This window comes from Schistocerca gregaria, chromosome 10 (assembly GCF_023897955.1).
Source record: "Schistocerca gregaria isolate iqSchGreg1 chromosome 10, iqSchGreg1.2, whole genome shotgun sequence".
NCBI lineage: Eukaryota > Metazoa > Arthropoda > Insecta > Orthoptera > Acrididae > Schistocerca > Schistocerca gregaria.
This window is the reverse complement of record NC_064929.1, coordinates 127,530,043-127,546,139: the sequence shown is the minus strand read 5'-3', so window position 1 is coordinate 127,546,139 and position 16,097 is coordinate 127,530,043. Positions and strand designations below refer to the sequence as shown.

The following is a 16,097-nucleotide window of genomic DNA, read 5'->3' as shown; positions in this document are numbered from 1 at the left end:
CGTCTGCATTTCTTGCTTGTCTGTGTTCGTTTTCTTCAAAGGCAAAGAGCAAATGTGAAGCGGTATCCCAGCGTAGAGCCTGCGCTGCCGTCATGTATTTTTGATTTTCAGCTGTTAAAAAAGGCAGATGTTTTCCTGTTCCTCAGTAAAAGGAAGAACTCGCTCTCTGTTAGTGAATGTAGGCAGACGCACGTTATTTTAGAGTGTAATCGGCGGTATCCATTTTGGTTATAAGAATAACTAAAAAGTCTGTAATTTTCATGTTCATCGAAGGAAGAATATAGTATTATTTTGCCAGCGAAGAGTTGTAGGAGTCATTATTCCAAGCAGTAAGGCAACGTATAGAAAACGATGAAGCCTACCTGTATAGTTCGGAGTTATCATGAAGATCCGATTATGACAATATAAAGGACACAGTCAAGATTTTCTAGGCAGATACGGCGACTGGACGTAGTATTATTAACCGGTAAGCATAAATCTACAATGGAAGACTGTTTCGGGTATGTGGCACTACTCATTTACATTTTTACTCATTTACAGGCTTACTGTGCTTGTCTGGCATGCCGGAAAATTTAATAATAGACAGTAACCAAAATTATAATTTCAGACCAACTCTTTGTTATTTTCTTATCTGCCATTAATTAATTGCATTACTTACATATACTAAATTTTATTTTTTGTTATATTATAAAGTGGCGACCATGACAGGACTGCATAGACGAGTGCAGCTGTGTAATGATGTTGCAGGAGCAGGAGTTACTTTCAAGATTTTCTATAATCGTATTTTCCACTGTACTTTTCACTGTAAATAAATGGTAAGAGCATCTGAGCTTTTCCTTTCTGTAATTTTACTGCATTTCCTGTACACTTGCACGGTCTCTCTTTATCCTCGACACCGTGTAGAGTGGTACAAAGATAGGTGAATATTTTTCAGTTTTATGTAGTGATGATGTGATACAGATGGCACGAACAACGTGTATGTGTGTGTGGTTCTTGCTTATTGACAGTAAGGCCATGGTCATGTGCTACTCGTTTCTATGGCTTAACCATTTAAATTAATTCTTTGGTGCAACAGTTCAATTATTAAATCAAACTAAACAGCTGACTTTCAAGTGCAAAGGACACTATCAAGTCATCCAGAAGATTGATGAAACACAAAAAAGTCTGTGTCTGTATGGACTGGGTGATATTGTGAGTACATATGATAAACACAGAAATGTCTCAGCAGGGGTGGCCATAAGCCGAAATGCACAAGAATGTGTCCGTTGTCCACTTGACGGGAGTGTCTCGAAGAGGTGACCATCCTGGTGTCGCCACCACAGGAGGTCCTGCCGGGAGTCTGGCCCTGTAGGAGTCTGGAAGGCAGGTCCCCAGTGTTTCCTAGTAGCGGGCCAGCTCGCTCTCGAGGAACTCGGCAATACTCTGGAAGCTGGGCCTCCGCCGTGGGTCCGTTTGCCAGCACTCCGCCATCAGGCCAGCCAGAGAGGGGGGCATGTTGGGTGGAGGCTGCATTCGGTATCCTAGGAAAAACAACATCGAGCACTGGTTCAACACAGTCTTCATTTCTCAGTCCAGCTTCCTCTTGCCATCTTCAAGGCCAGATCCATCACCCATTTCAAAACCCATGCATGATGCATGCACACATACGCTACTGGCTATAAAAATTGCTACACCATGAAGATGACGTGATACAGACGCGAAATTTAACCGACAGGCAGACGATGCTGTCATATGCAAATGATTAGCATATCAGAACATTCACACAAGGTTGGGCTGGTGGTGACACTTACAACGTGCTGACATGAGGAAAGTTTCCAACCGATTTCTCATACACAAACAGTAGTTTGCCTGGTGAAACGTTGTTGTGATGCCTCGTGTAAGGAGGAGAAATGTGTACCATCACGTTTCCGACTTTGATAAAGGTTGGATGGTAGCGTATCGCGATTGCGGTTTATCGTGTCGCGACATTGCTGCTCGCATTGGTCGAGATCCAATGACTGTTAGCAGAATATGGAATCGTTGGGTTCAGGAGGGTAATACGGAACGCCGTGCTGGATCCCAACGGCCTCGTAACACTAGCAGTAGTGATGAAGGACATCTTATCCACATGGCTGTAATGGATCATGCAGCAACATCTCGATCCCTGACTCAACAGATGGGGACGTTTGCAAGACAACGACCATCTGCACGAAAAGTTCGACGACGTTTACAGCAGCATAGACTATTACCTCGGATACCGTGCCTGCGGTTACCCTTGACGCTGCAGCACAGACAGGAGCACCAGCGATGGTGTACTCAACGACGTACCTGGGTGCACGAATGACAAATCTTCATTTTTTCGGATAAATCCAGGTTCTGTTTACAGCATCATGATGGTCGCATCCGTGTTTGGCGACATCGCGGTGGACGCACATTGGAAGCCATACTGGCGTATCACCCGGCGTGATGGTATGGGGTGCCAATGGTTACATGTCTCGGTCACCTCTTGTTCGCATTGACAGCACTCTGAACAGTGGACGTGACATTTCAGAAGCGTGACGACCCATGGCTCTACCCTTTACTCGATCCCTGCGAAACCCTACATTTTAGCAGGATAACGCACGACCGCATGTTGCAGGTCCTCTACCGGCCTTTCTGGATACAGAAAATGTTGGACTGCTGCCCTGGCCAGGACATTCTCCAGATCTCTCAGCAATTGAAAACGTCTGGTGAATGGTGGCCGAGCAACTGTCTCGTCACAATACGCCAGTCACTACTCTCGATGAACTGTGGTATCGTGTTGAAGCTGCATGGGCAGCTGTACCTGCACACGCTATCCAAGCTCAGTTTGACTCAATGCTCAGTCGTATCAAGGCCGTTATTACGGCCAGAGGTGGTTGTTCTGGGTACTGATTTCTCAGGATCTACGCACCCAAATTGTGTGAAAATGTAATCACATGTCAGTTCTAGTATAATATATTTGTCCCATGTATACCCGTTTATCATCTGCATTTATTCTTGGTGTAGCAATTTTAATGGCCAGTAGTGTACATACACACACACAAACACACACACACACAAACAAAATCTTTTATATATAAGGTGATTCACGAAGACATGCAAATATTTCAATATGCTGTTCTACCGTTCCGTTAGTATACATCGGACCCGCGTGTCGCCACTATCAGTGATTGCAGACCGAGTGCCGCCACACGGCAGGTCTAGAGAGACTCCCTAGCACTCGCCCCAGTTGTACAGCCGACTTTGCTAGCGGTGGTTCACTGACTTCTACGCTGTCATTTGCCGAGACGAAAGTTAGCATAGCCTTCAGCTACGTTATTTGCTACGACCTAGCAAGGCGCCATGATCAGTTTCTATTGATATTGTAAATTATGTACCGTCACGAGCGATGTCCATCATTAATGCATGAAAGTTAGGTATTCCACCAGCTACGTCCGTTTTTCTCAATTCTAATTCCCTCGTCATGTTCCAGACCTCACTCCAGCCTGCATGAGCTAAACCGCGTGCGTTTCGGCCTCCTTTATTAACCCTGTGTTGGCTCTCCTGCCAACCACAACACCAAGGACATCACACACGTCCATGCCTGAAACAGGATTCGAACCTGGGACCGTAGCGGTCGCATGGTTCGAGACTGTAGTGCCTAAAACCGCTCGGCCACCCCGTCCGGCTCAGCTCGATGTACTAAGGTCCTCAGAAATGTTTCTGTGCTGGGTGATGAAAGCTGGTGGCGTGCAGATACCGATCCGTGTGGGTGGGCTTGCGATGAACGCTATGACCTAGAGACCCATCGGGTTTACGGCGGACAAGCACGCCCAAAAACGGCAGGGAACCCTTCTTCTTTACTTCCATTGTGAAGTAAAGTCGTGGATGCTGTTGAGGTGCTTGTCCATGTGGCCAAATGACGAAGGTACCGTCGACGTAGCGATAAAAATAGCTTGGCTTTGCAGGAGCCGTGTCCAAGGCGATGTCTTGGAAATGCTCCATAAAGAGCATTCGTACAGATATAAGGCGACAATTGGACAGAATTTTCCACGATATCCCTCAGCAACTCTATCAAAGCTAATGTGATTACATAGGCTTGCCCGGCGTATTAAGTCTTGACAGTCATTTTTAGACGTAATGGTTTATAAAAAACCAGATGGAACTTTGGGACACAGTGTTCACCGAAAACCGACACACACAGATTGGTATCTGCATCCTAAGAGCTGTCATCCACCACACCAATGTAGTGGCGTCCTTAGGACTTTGGTACGAAGAGCATAAGCCATTTCCGACGGAGACAGCTTAACCCAAGAACTTGAGCATTTGATGACTGTTTTTAAGGAAAATGGATACACCGAGAAGAACATTCGTCGGGCTATGGAGTTCGGACCATCTCAGGAGGTGTATGAAGAGGAACATAGATCTGCGGCCTTTCTTCCTTATTCTGGAGGCTTATCGTTTAAGATTGGACGAATTTTAAGGAATTTTAACATTAAGGGTGTGTTCCGTCCACCTTCTAAGATTAGGGCTCTGCTAGGCTCTGTAAAGGATGATTTGGGGCTTAGGAAACCCGGGGTGTACAAAATTCCGTGTCAATGTGGGAAAGCTTACATTGGCCGTTTTATTCGCACAGTGCATGACAGGTGTGTGGAACATCGTCGTCATACCAGGCTACAACAGCCGGAAAAATCGGCGGTAAGAGGACACTGCCTAAATGGGGGACACAATATGAAATTTGAGGAAACTGTTGTGGTTGCCAACATTTCCGGTTTTTGGAACAGTGTCTATAAAGAGGCGATTGAAATTAGGTTGGCTGATAATTTAATCAACAGAGACAATGGGTTTCCTCTTAGCAAGACGTGGAATCCTGTAATATCTCGCATCAAAACTGAACGCTCTTCGGTGCGGCCTTGATTGCGATATATCGTTGCCAGCAGTGTTTCGCTAAGGGCGGCGCCACCTCCCTGTTTTGGAAGGCAGAAACCGTGATGGGTGGCGCATGCACCGTGTACTCAACGGCCGCCTATATAGGACGTCGATTTGGAACGTGGCGTCAGTTCTCAGCGGAACTCATCAGCAGAAGCAGCATTTTCCTGAAGATGACCAGTTGGATCGTCGAAATATCGAGTCCAAGTTAATTTTAGGATCCGGCAGCAAACCCGAAGAGACTTTAAAGTCTATCAAAGCTAAGCTGAATAAAGAGCCTGTATAAGGGTATTAGGCGGACCAATGCATTATTGACTTGCTCAATGCGTGGGGCCCCTGTCTCTTGAGTAAACAGTCCAATGTTTCTGAAATTGTAATCATATGCTGGTCTGCACATGTACAATACATCTACCGATTTCCGTCCCATTCAGATAATTCCTTCGTAGTGTGACGGTTTTTTTTCTTTCTTACAATGTAGATCGATAAATATACGATCTCAGGTATACAAATAGCAAGACTGTGTGGTTTAAAGTTCAACTAATGAGTCAGCATGACAAATGAATTAAACACGGCAACAGCAAAAATTGCAAAATAAATTTAAAAATTGTGTAAACCTGCCTTGGGCTAGCACACTTACCGTTGCTCACCAGGTGGACTGCTTCACGGCCTTTCATATTCGAATATGGCTCACCACCTCTCGAGAATATCTCCCACATGAGCACGCCATAGCTCCATACATCGCTCTTCGAAGAGTACTTGGCTGCAAAAGACACAGTTTATTCAAAGACACCGGTATCAACAAAGAACAGACATTTGAGAGATGTACTGCTGGTAGTTACATCTGCAGCACCAAGAAGGATGACAAATAACCAAAATTTTACTCATTATACACATAGTGTTGTGGGGAGACCAGTCGATTGAAGGAGGGATTTGGATGGCCAACTTGACACACACAGTGGTTACGGTTACTACAAGCCACACCACAAGTTGGGAGACGGGGCCAAATTTCCAGTAGTTTACTGTCCAGTTGAGATTTTCACAAATGTTTTATTCGTATCTTACAGAAGCTAGCAGTACGCCAATAAACAGCCTTTTAAACACGCCGCTAACGCCAATCATGCAATTCATAGAAATACAACAATTAATAAAAAAACACAGAAGCTAGCAGTGCGGCAATAAACAACCTTTTAAAACACACCGCTAACGGCAATCATGTAGTTTATAGCAAAACAACAGTTAAACTTTTTTTTAAGAAAGCATAGAAGCTAACAGTACGGCAATAAACTACCTTTTAAAACACGCTGCTAACGCCAATCAAAATAATTTATAGCAATACACTATTTAAAAAATTTAAAGGACATTGGTAAACAAGCTACTAAAGTAAATAAAGAAATTTGTTAATAAGATACGGTGAGGTAGTGAAGCTACCAACACTGCCAAAAAAAATTAAACATGTCTCAGCAAACACACGATTAATGGAAATAAAAGGAATTTACAAACTTGGAGGAATTAAAAAATATTTTAAACAAAAGTGTTTTGGAATATCATTAGAACATAACAGATATGACGGACCCGTGTAAGGCGGCCACAAATCACCCACCCAGGGATGCTCAGGCTAGGCAGAATACTGACCAGTTTAAATACGCCCGTAAACACAATTTCCACTCTCAGGCTGGTCACTGCACCGACTTTAAGCCAGCGAAAACTTGTTATAAGGTAGCTTAACTTGCTGACAGAATTAGAGCTAACCTCGTGCAAGGAAACATTGCACCACACAGTCCTGAATGAGCGACCACATGATCAACCAACAAGAAGCATGAATTTACTCACAACACACGACAGAATAGCGAAACAATTAAACTGCTAAAACTACACCTCCCATCGGACAGTAACGAGAGGAGCAGGAAAGATCACTGTCTTCAAATGCACCGGTGCCAGGGACAGGTAACCCGGTCGCCGGAGGCCACAAGGCAGAAGAGACGCTGGTTACACAAAATTATTACTTAATGATTAAACCTCCTACGGACTTAACTTGCAATTATGCTCGAACAGGCAGTACACGACCTCCGATGGCAAGGATCCACACATCCGACCGCGCACGCGTCGCCAGCGTACCCGACACGCCACGGTCACGCGACAACACGCTCCGTCACCGGGGTTCACGTCTTCTCTGCAACACTGACGGGTAGTGACTGCCCCTTCATGTTAGGTGTCTCCTTTTTAAACTCCAGTGTTGAAACGGAGGATTTAACAATGCTTGTTAACGTCCCAGCAAGGCGAAATGAAGAGCAACAACTCGTGGGGCGATTCTGTACACAACCAACACGCGGAGAGCTCTTCCGTCAACTTGACCCTCTCGTTACACACAACCGACATACATCACGTGGCGACTCGGTACAACCGACCACGCCTGCTTCGCGCTGGAGGGCCACAATGCCCTCCCGTGTCCACCACACTCTCTACGCGCGATAGCAGAGGCAAAAGACAACCAAGTTGCCACTTCATAACAAACAACATATCAAACAAACATGTCAGGGGAAGAAAAGGAAAACCAATGCAATCTAAACACAAGGTGTAGCACGATCCGATACACGGCTCACAACTTTTGCAGCAAAAATGATTGGACACTCAAGCGTGAGCTTGCATGGCAGCTAAGGGCACATCATTCGACGCTGTGAACCAGACTTTTGCCAGTTACGGTGGCAGACAAATCTCTCAGCGACTCAGGACCAGATGTGCCCTTGTGACTGATTCTCGTGTCTGCACATCCCTTTCAGCTGGTGGACACTGTTGAGGCAAAACAGTTCAGCCACATTTGTAATATTGTGTCGGTCGACCTTGAGAATGTAATTCAGCAAGCGATTCAGGTTCTCTGAGGTACACAAAGGTCATGAAAATCACATACATCGTGGGCCAGTGTTTTGTTACGGTGGCAGACAAATCTCTCAGCGACTCAGGACCAGATGTGCTCTTGTGACTGATTCTCGTGTCTGCACATCCCTTTCAGCTGGTGGACACTGTTGAGGCAAAACAGTTCAGCCACATTTGTAATATTGTGTCGGCCGACCTTGAGAATGTAATTCAGCAGCGATTCAGGCTCTCTGAGGTACACAAAGGTCATGAAAATCACATACATCGTGGGCCAGTGTTTTGTTACGGTGGCAGACAAATCTCTCAGCGACTCAGGACCAGATGTGCCCTTGTGACTGATTCTCGTGTCTGCACATCCCTTTCAGCTGGTGGACACTGTTGAGGCAAAACAGTTCAGCCACATTTGTAATATTGTGTCGGTCGACCTTGAGAATGTAATTCAGCAAGCGATTCAGGTTCTCTGAGGTACACAAAGGTCATGAAAATCACATACATCGTGGGCCAGTGTTTTGTTACGGTGGCAGACAAATCTCTCAGCGACTCAGGACCAGATGTGCCCTTGTGACTGATTCTCGTGTCTGCACATCCCTTTCAGCTGGTGGACACTGTTGAGGCAAAACAGTTCAGCCACATTTGTAATATTGTGTCGGCCGACCTTGAGAATGTAATTCAGCAGCGATTCAGGCTCTCTGAGGTACACAAAGGTCATGAAAATCACATACATCGTGGGCCAGTGTTTTGTTACGGTGGCAGACAAATCTCTCAGCGACTCAGGACCAGATGTGCCCTTTTGACTGATTCTAGTGTCTGCACATCCCTTTCAACTGGTGGACACTGTTGAGGCAAAACAGTTCAGCCACATTTGTAATATTGTGTCGGCCGACCTTGAGAATGTAATTCAGCAGCGATTCAGGCTCTCTGAGGTACACAAAGGTCATGAAAATCACATACATCGTGGGCCAGTGTTTTGTGCGTATAATTAAATTATGGACAGACAAGTGTCCATAAAAGTATCGGAGCTAAGGAAAAATTAAGTGTAATGGTGAAACGTCGAGTACTTTTGGAATCCGAAGTGAGGGGAATTACTTTGGCGCATAACATTTTGTAATACCTCATTTGATTTTAGACATAATCCTGCGGATGGACTGTTTGACAGATTGTATAGCAAACAAAAGTCGTTGAAATTGTTTGAGTGTTACTGAACTTTGAAGCGTCAAACATTAATGTAAATTTAAAATCTGGCAACAGAATAATAGATAGCGGCGATTTGTGGGTGTTATAAGACTACATTTTGGGGAATATGATGTAGTGGTATCATGTAAACAAGATTGTTGTTTTTGTTGTTGTTGTGGTGTTCAGTCCAGAGACTGGTTTGATGCAGCTCTCCATGCTACTCTATCCTGTGCAAGCTTCTTCATTTCCATATAACTACTGCACCCTACATCCTTCCGAATCTGCTTAGTGTAGTCATCTCTTCGTATGCCCTCCAGTACTAAATTGGTGGTCTCTTGATGTCTCAGAACGTATCTTACCAACTGATCCCTTCTTATAGCCAAGTTGTGGCACGCTTCCCTCCAATTGGTGATCTTCTGATGCCTCAGAATTTCTCCTACCAACTGATACCTTTTTCCAGTCAGGTTGTACCACAAATTCCTTTTCTCCCCAATTCAATTCAGTACCTGCTCATTAGTTATGTGATCTACCCATCTAATCTTCAGCATTCTTCTGTAGAGTCACATTTCGAAGGCTTCTATTATCTTCTTGTATAAACTATTTGTCGTCCATGTTTCACTTCTATACGTTACTACACTCCATACAAATACTTTCAGAAAAGACTTCCTGATGCTTATATTTATTGCTTGTCATTGGGAGCTCCAATGTGAGGCGGGTGATGGATTTATAGAGAGATGGGGCCCCTCCACGCCCGCACCAACGTTGTGGCCAAACCAAAAGTTCTACTGTCACCTCCGTAAACATGTTAGTCATCTAGTAAGTGGATCACAGGATTCTGGGCTGTGATGTTATCCGTGCATCTGGGTAAGACTACGCATTAACACGGTCCATCAGGTGATGCATAGTGGACGAAACGTGAGTGAGGGTAGCGATTTGAAGAGCAGAGGGAAAAGAGTGCCATGGCTCGTGCCGTGGGAAAAAAAAACCTCTGCGACAGTGGGACGGGTAGTAAGAGCAGTAGTGGCTTACTAGCTGCAATAGTTCATGCAAGGTTGGATTTGTTAGTATGGGTATCATGCATCATTACCGTGCAAGCGATGGCGATGTATCCCAGTTGCTGCAGCTGCTACATTCCTGGAACAATCAAGATCATTATACAGTAGTGGGAGATCGGCCATAGATCATCTCACTGTGTGGGGGGTGTGTGGGGCTTGTCTGCGTGCAGTGTACGGTACGGCTTCCCTGCATGGTGCCAGTTATTCGGCAGTGTATTCCAGCTGGATATCCAGTAATGGCGTCTGATTAACTGGGGCTGGCCTGTACCGTTATGTTTGCGTATGCTTGGCCATAGATGTTAGATCCTTACAAGTATGTCTTTTGGTCTTTTATGTTTCCATCTATGGTTGTGGTCGTAGTTCAAATGGCTCTGAGCACTATGGGACTTAACGTCTGTGGTCATCAGCCCCCTAGAGCTTAGAACTACTTAAACCTAACTAACCTAAGGACATCACACACATCCATGCCCGAGGCAGGATTCGATCGTAGCAGTCCCGCGGTTCCGGACTGAGCGCCTAGAACCGCTAGACCACCGCGACCGGCTGTCGTAGTTCCCCAGATTCAGAGTAAACGGGTTCTGCGAATGTCTGGAGTTTCCGTATAGTCTTGTGGTGAGTTTGTGGATTACCTCCGTGAGAGTCTCAAGTCGGTATTCCCGGTGAAGGTCCGCGATGCGTGCGTATCGTGGAGCATTGCTTATGATTTTGAGTACTTTGTTTTGTATGAGCTGCAGGCGAGTAGGCGCAGAGTATCCCCAGACGGAAGCTGCGTACGTCATCAGGGTTCGAATAAGTGTCATGTACATGGACCTCGACTCCCTTCTGTTCAGTACGCTACACCTGTTGAGCATAGGGTAGAGATGTTTGAGCCTCGCGCTTGTTTGGTTGGTCATGTGTTGTATGTGGTCCCTCCAGAGTAATTTCCGGTCCAGCCAGACACCGAGGTACTTGACTTTCTCACGGAAACGCACTGGGCGTGCATGTAGAGTTATTGGTCTGCAGCAGCGGTGTTTGCGCAGTTGCTTCGGTCTTCTAGTGAACAGAACGGCTTCGCACTTGTCGACGTTTATTCTAACACGCCATTTCTCCAACCAAGGCTCAGCCACTCTGAGTGCAGTCTGAAGGCGTGACGTAATGTTTGATAGTTTCCAATCATGCGCGAGGATGGCTGTGTCATCCGCGTAGATTGCCATCGTTGTGTTGTGTGTGGTTGGGAGATCGTTTATGTAGAGGTTAAACAGTAGGGGCCCTAGGATGCTTCCCTGGGGTACTCCCGCATGTATACCGTGTCGTGTTGACTGTTTTCCCTGCAATGTCAGTATCGAAACTCCTGTCTGTATGAGTGTATTAGATGCACCTGAGTTTGTGGATGAGGACGTTGTGCCATAGACGGTCGAAAGCCTTTTCGATGTCCGGGAACACCGGCCCTGTAGCTTTGTTTATGCTGAAGCCATATGTTATATGTTCAACGACCCGTAGGAGCTGTGTTGTGGAGTGGGGATTGAGACCATCCACTCGGCTCTGTACCAAAGGTCCGCAATCGGTCCTGTCGACGATGCAGCAGATGGTGTGAGCTGTGCCTTCATACTGTTACAGTGATGTAATGGTCGGTGATGGAGCCGCTTACGGATATGGCAGCTAAGGACGGGAAGAAAGCCAATGTGCATACCGGGGAGAGTCATCCAAGATGTGGAAAGGGTCCTTCCGGATGCCATGAAGAGCACAGGGTGCAGCGAGCTGCAGGTGGTGGCACATGTCGGCACCAATGACGTGTGTCGCTCTGTATTGGAAGAGGTTCTCTCTGGTTTCCAGCGGCTATCAGAGTTGGTGAAGACTGCCAGTCTTGGTAGCGAGATGAAGGCAGAGCTCACACCATCTGCAGCATCGTCGACAGGACCGATAGAGGAGCCGAGTGGAGGGTCTGAATCAGAGGCTCAGACGGTTCTGCGACCGTGTAGGGTGCAGATTCCTCGACTTGTGCCATAGGGTGGTGGGGTTTCGGGTTCCGCTAAATGGGCCAGGTGTCCACTACACACAGGAGTTGGCTGTATGGCGTGGACTGGGACGTTTTTTAGGTTAGACAGTCTCGGGAAAAACCAAAAAGGACTCCAGTCTCAAAGGGTACAGGACAAATAAACGACGAGAATCGACCAAGCAACAGACGTAGTTGTAAATTGTCGTTGCTGTGTTGGAAAAGTACCAGAGCCTCGAGCGATGATAGAAAGCACTGAAGCTGAAATCGTTATAGGAACAGAAAGCTGGCTTAAAGCCGGAGATAAATTGTGCCGAAATTGTTACAGAAGTGCGAACCGTGTTCAGAAAGGATAGATTAAATAAAGCAGGCGGTGGTGTGTTTGTGTCTGTAGTGAAGTTGAAATAGGGAGTTCCTGCGGATTCCTATGGGTAAAGTTTACACTCAACAGCCGTACTAAAACAATAACTGGCTCCTTCTACCGACCCCCTGACTCAGATGATATAATTGCTGAACGGTTCAAAGAAAACTTGAATCTCATTACAAATAAGTATCCTACGCATACAGCTATAATTGGTCGAGACTTCAACCTACCCTCGATTTGTTCGCGAAAGTACATGTTCAAAGTCGGTGGAAGACAGAAAACATCTTCCGCATTGTACCAAATGCTTTCTCTGAGAATTACTTCGAACAATTAGTTCATGAGCCCACACAAATTCTAAATGGTTGCGAAAACACATTTGACCTCTTAGCCACAAATAATCCTGATCTAATAGAGAGCGTCATGATGGATATAGGGATTAGTGAACACAAGGCCATTGTAACGAGGGTCAAAAATATATTAACCAAAACCATTAAAAATAAACGCAAAGTATATCTGTTTAAAACAGCAGATAAAAATTCCCTTGATGCCTTCCTAAGAGAGTGTCTCCATTCCTTCGAAGCTAGTTATGCAAGTGTTATCAGATGTGGCTCAAATTCAAAGATACAGTATCGACAGCAAAAGATAGATTCATACCGCATAAGGTAATAAGAGACGGTATTGATCAACCATGCCGGCCGAAGTGGCCGAGCGGTTCTAGGCGCTACAGTTTGGAACCGGGCGACCGCTACGGTCGCAGGTTCGAATCCTGCCTCGGGCATGGATGTGTGTGCTGTCCTTAGGTTAGTTAGGTTTAAGTAGTTCTAAGTTCTAGGGGACTGATGACCTCAGAAGTTAAGCCCCATAGTGCTCAGAGCCATTTGAACCATTTTTTGATCCAACATGCTACACAAAACACGTCAGAACACTATTGCAGAAGCAACGAAAAAAGCATTCCAAATTCAGAAAAACGCAAAATCCCCAAGACTGACTAGGTTTCACGGAAGCTCGAAATTTAGTACGGATGTCAATGCGAAATGCTTATAATAGTTTCCATAATCAAACAATGTCTCAAAATATGATAGAAAACCCAAAGAGTTTCTGGTCGTATGTAAAGTACACCAATAGCAAAAAACAATTAATACCGTCACTGCGCGATAGCGATGGAAATGATACCGATGATGGTGCCACTAAAGCGGTGTTACTAAATACAGTTTTCCGTAATACCTTCACGAAAGAAGACGAAGTAATTATTCCAGAATTCGAAACCAGAACAGCTGTTAGCATGAGTGACATAAAAGTAGATATCTTAGGTGTTGCGAAACAACTCAAATCACTTAAGAAAAAACGGTTCAAATGGCTCTGAGCACTATGGGACTTAACATATAAGGTCATCAGTCCCATAGAACTTAGAACTACTTAAACCTAACTAACCTAAGGACTTCACACACATCCATGCCCGAGGCAGAATTCGAACCTGCGACCGTAACGGTCGCGCGGTCCTACACTGAAGCGCCTAGAGCCGTCACTTAAGAAAGGCAAGTCTTCTGGGCCAGGTGGTATACCAGTCAAGTTCCTGTCAGAGTATACAGAAACAATAGCGCCTTTCTTAGCAATCATATACAACCGCTCACTTGATGAAAGGTCTGTTCCTAGACTGGAAAGTAGCACAGGTCATACCAATATTCAAGAAAGGAAACACGAGTAACCCATGGAATTACAGACCCATATCACTGACTTCAATTTGCAGGACTCTGGAGCATAGACTGTACTCGAACATTATGAATCACCTTGACGAGAATGACTTATTGATAAATAACCAACACGGATTCAGAAAATATCGTTCTTGTGCAACACAGCTAGCTCTTTATTCCCATGAAGTAATGAGTGCTGTCGACAAGGGATCTCAGATCGATTCCATATTCCTGGATTTCCAGAAGGCTTTTGACACCGTTCCTCACAAGCGACTATTAATCAAATTGCGTGCATATGGAGTACCGTCTCAGTTGTGTGACTGGATTCTTGATTTCCTCTCAGAGATGTCACATTTCATAGTGATAGACGGTAAATCATCGAGCAGAACAAAAGTGATATCTGGCGTTCCGCAAGGTAGTGTCATAGGCCCTCTGCTGTTCCTGATTTACATGAATCATCTAGGTGATAATCTGAGCATCCCCCTTAGACTGTCTGCAGATGACTAGTGTTATTAACTTGGTACGGATGTACCGTGTAATGTTAATAAATTTTACGGGGACCTGCCGTTGTGGGTGTTCATTTTAGATATTCACCATGCCCATTTAGGCAAGCTGTTTTTTATTTTGTTCCGAAGAAGGCGTGGTTATCCACGTTGAAACCTGGGTAAACACCGGGAATTTTCGCAATCGAGGCGGGTTATTCATAATTTATTTAGATAATTACGATTGCTGACGCGCTGCAATGCTGAAAGTTCTTAAATTCATTTAATTGATCACATATGCACTCCCACAAAAGAAATCCCTACATCCAATTTGGTGATTCAAACTCTAATACTCTGAGAGTGAAGCAAGGCGAGCCAGCCGTCTATCCAGCAACGCCGCTTGGCTTGCATTGCACAGGAAGACGTGCATATATCCTCCAGAGTTCGTAGTAGGAAAGAAAAGTTACGAAGTGGGGCAGTGTTGTGTGAAACTGGGATAAATACTGATTGAAGTGGGAAAGCTGAAAGTGATGTGATTATAACGTTGTGACTATTCTTTGTGTGGTATGGTATGTTGCCAGTGTGATGTATTTCATGTAATTTAAGTATGTGTGGTTTGCATGGGAGAGTAGCAAGACAGGTTCAGAGGCAATGGATTATGCATGTTCTTTTTTGTACCGCTCGGTCTGGAGGAAACTTTCGTGATGATGGGTGTGAGAGTCGAAGTGTGAGATATAGCAGAAGATCCACCATCCTATCCAGAAAGTGTACGGTAGTGTTAGATGATTACGAGACCATAAGATAGAGAATCACCAATGTAAGGCCATGCCCACTGGGCGGAGTTTCTCATGTGTCATTGTAGTATAAAAATGTAGTAATAGAATAATAGAATTTATCAGAATAAAAAAAAGATAGTGAAAAGAAAAAGATTGGTGGCCTTGTTTTCGAATAGTGTGTAGTCATGATATCCAGAATTTATAATGTGTGGGCCATTCACATTCAGTGCGATGGCCACGTGTTGATCAAAGCCGTTGAGTAAGAAAGAAAATGTGGTATTGCCAGTGTGTAGTTAACAGTCAGAGTTGTGTAAATTACTAATAGTCAGATGTGCGTTATCCGTTTCCGTTGCATAATGTTCAAACATGAGAATAATTTGTAGCTTAATTGTGAGTACTAGAGCTCATAATCAGTCATTGATGTTTTGCGATAAATAAGAACAAATGCACTCGCTTGGCAGAGCACTCATGTTGCAGGCCTGACTGGTTGATGTCACAGTATGAGCAAGGCATGCAGGTGCTTCTCATCATGTCATGGGAATTTGGTGTCCAAACCAGCAATGTGAGTTCACTTTACTTCTTCAGATCGCTTCATCCCTATAACATGGGCAGTTATCCTGCTGAAAAATGCCATCAAACGTGAAGTGGTGCAGGTTGTCCACAATAATGTTCATCTACATCTACATGACTACTCTGCAATTCACACCGAAGTGCCCGGCAGAGGGTTCATCGAACCACAATCATACTATCTCTCTACTATTCCACTACCGAACAGCGAGCGGGAAAAACGAACACCTAAACCTTT

The 16,097-nt window shown here is 44.9% G+C and overlaps 1 protein-coding gene across 3 annotated transcripts in view; it reads right to left on the bottom strand.

Annotated features, from left to right (window-relative positions):
• Positions 1 to 826: 826 nt before the first annotated feature.
• LOC126293756 (tyrosine-protein kinase Fer-like) overlaps positions 827 to 16,097 on the bottom strand; it is a 125,611-nt gene continuing 110,340 nt past the window's right edge. For all 3 annotated transcript variants that reach the window (XM_049987107.1, XM_049987109.1, XM_049987108.1), the window contains 2 exons: positions 5,546 to 5,668; positions 827 to 1,520 (listed from right to left, as the gene is read on the bottom strand). In XM_049987107.1, coding sequence (XP_049843064.1) covers positions 1,381 to 1,520; positions 5,546 to 5,668 — 263 coding nt within the window. In that variant the 3' untranslated portion in view covers positions 827 to 1,380. The remainder of the gene's footprint in view (positions 1,521 to 5,545; positions 5,669 to 16,097) is intronic.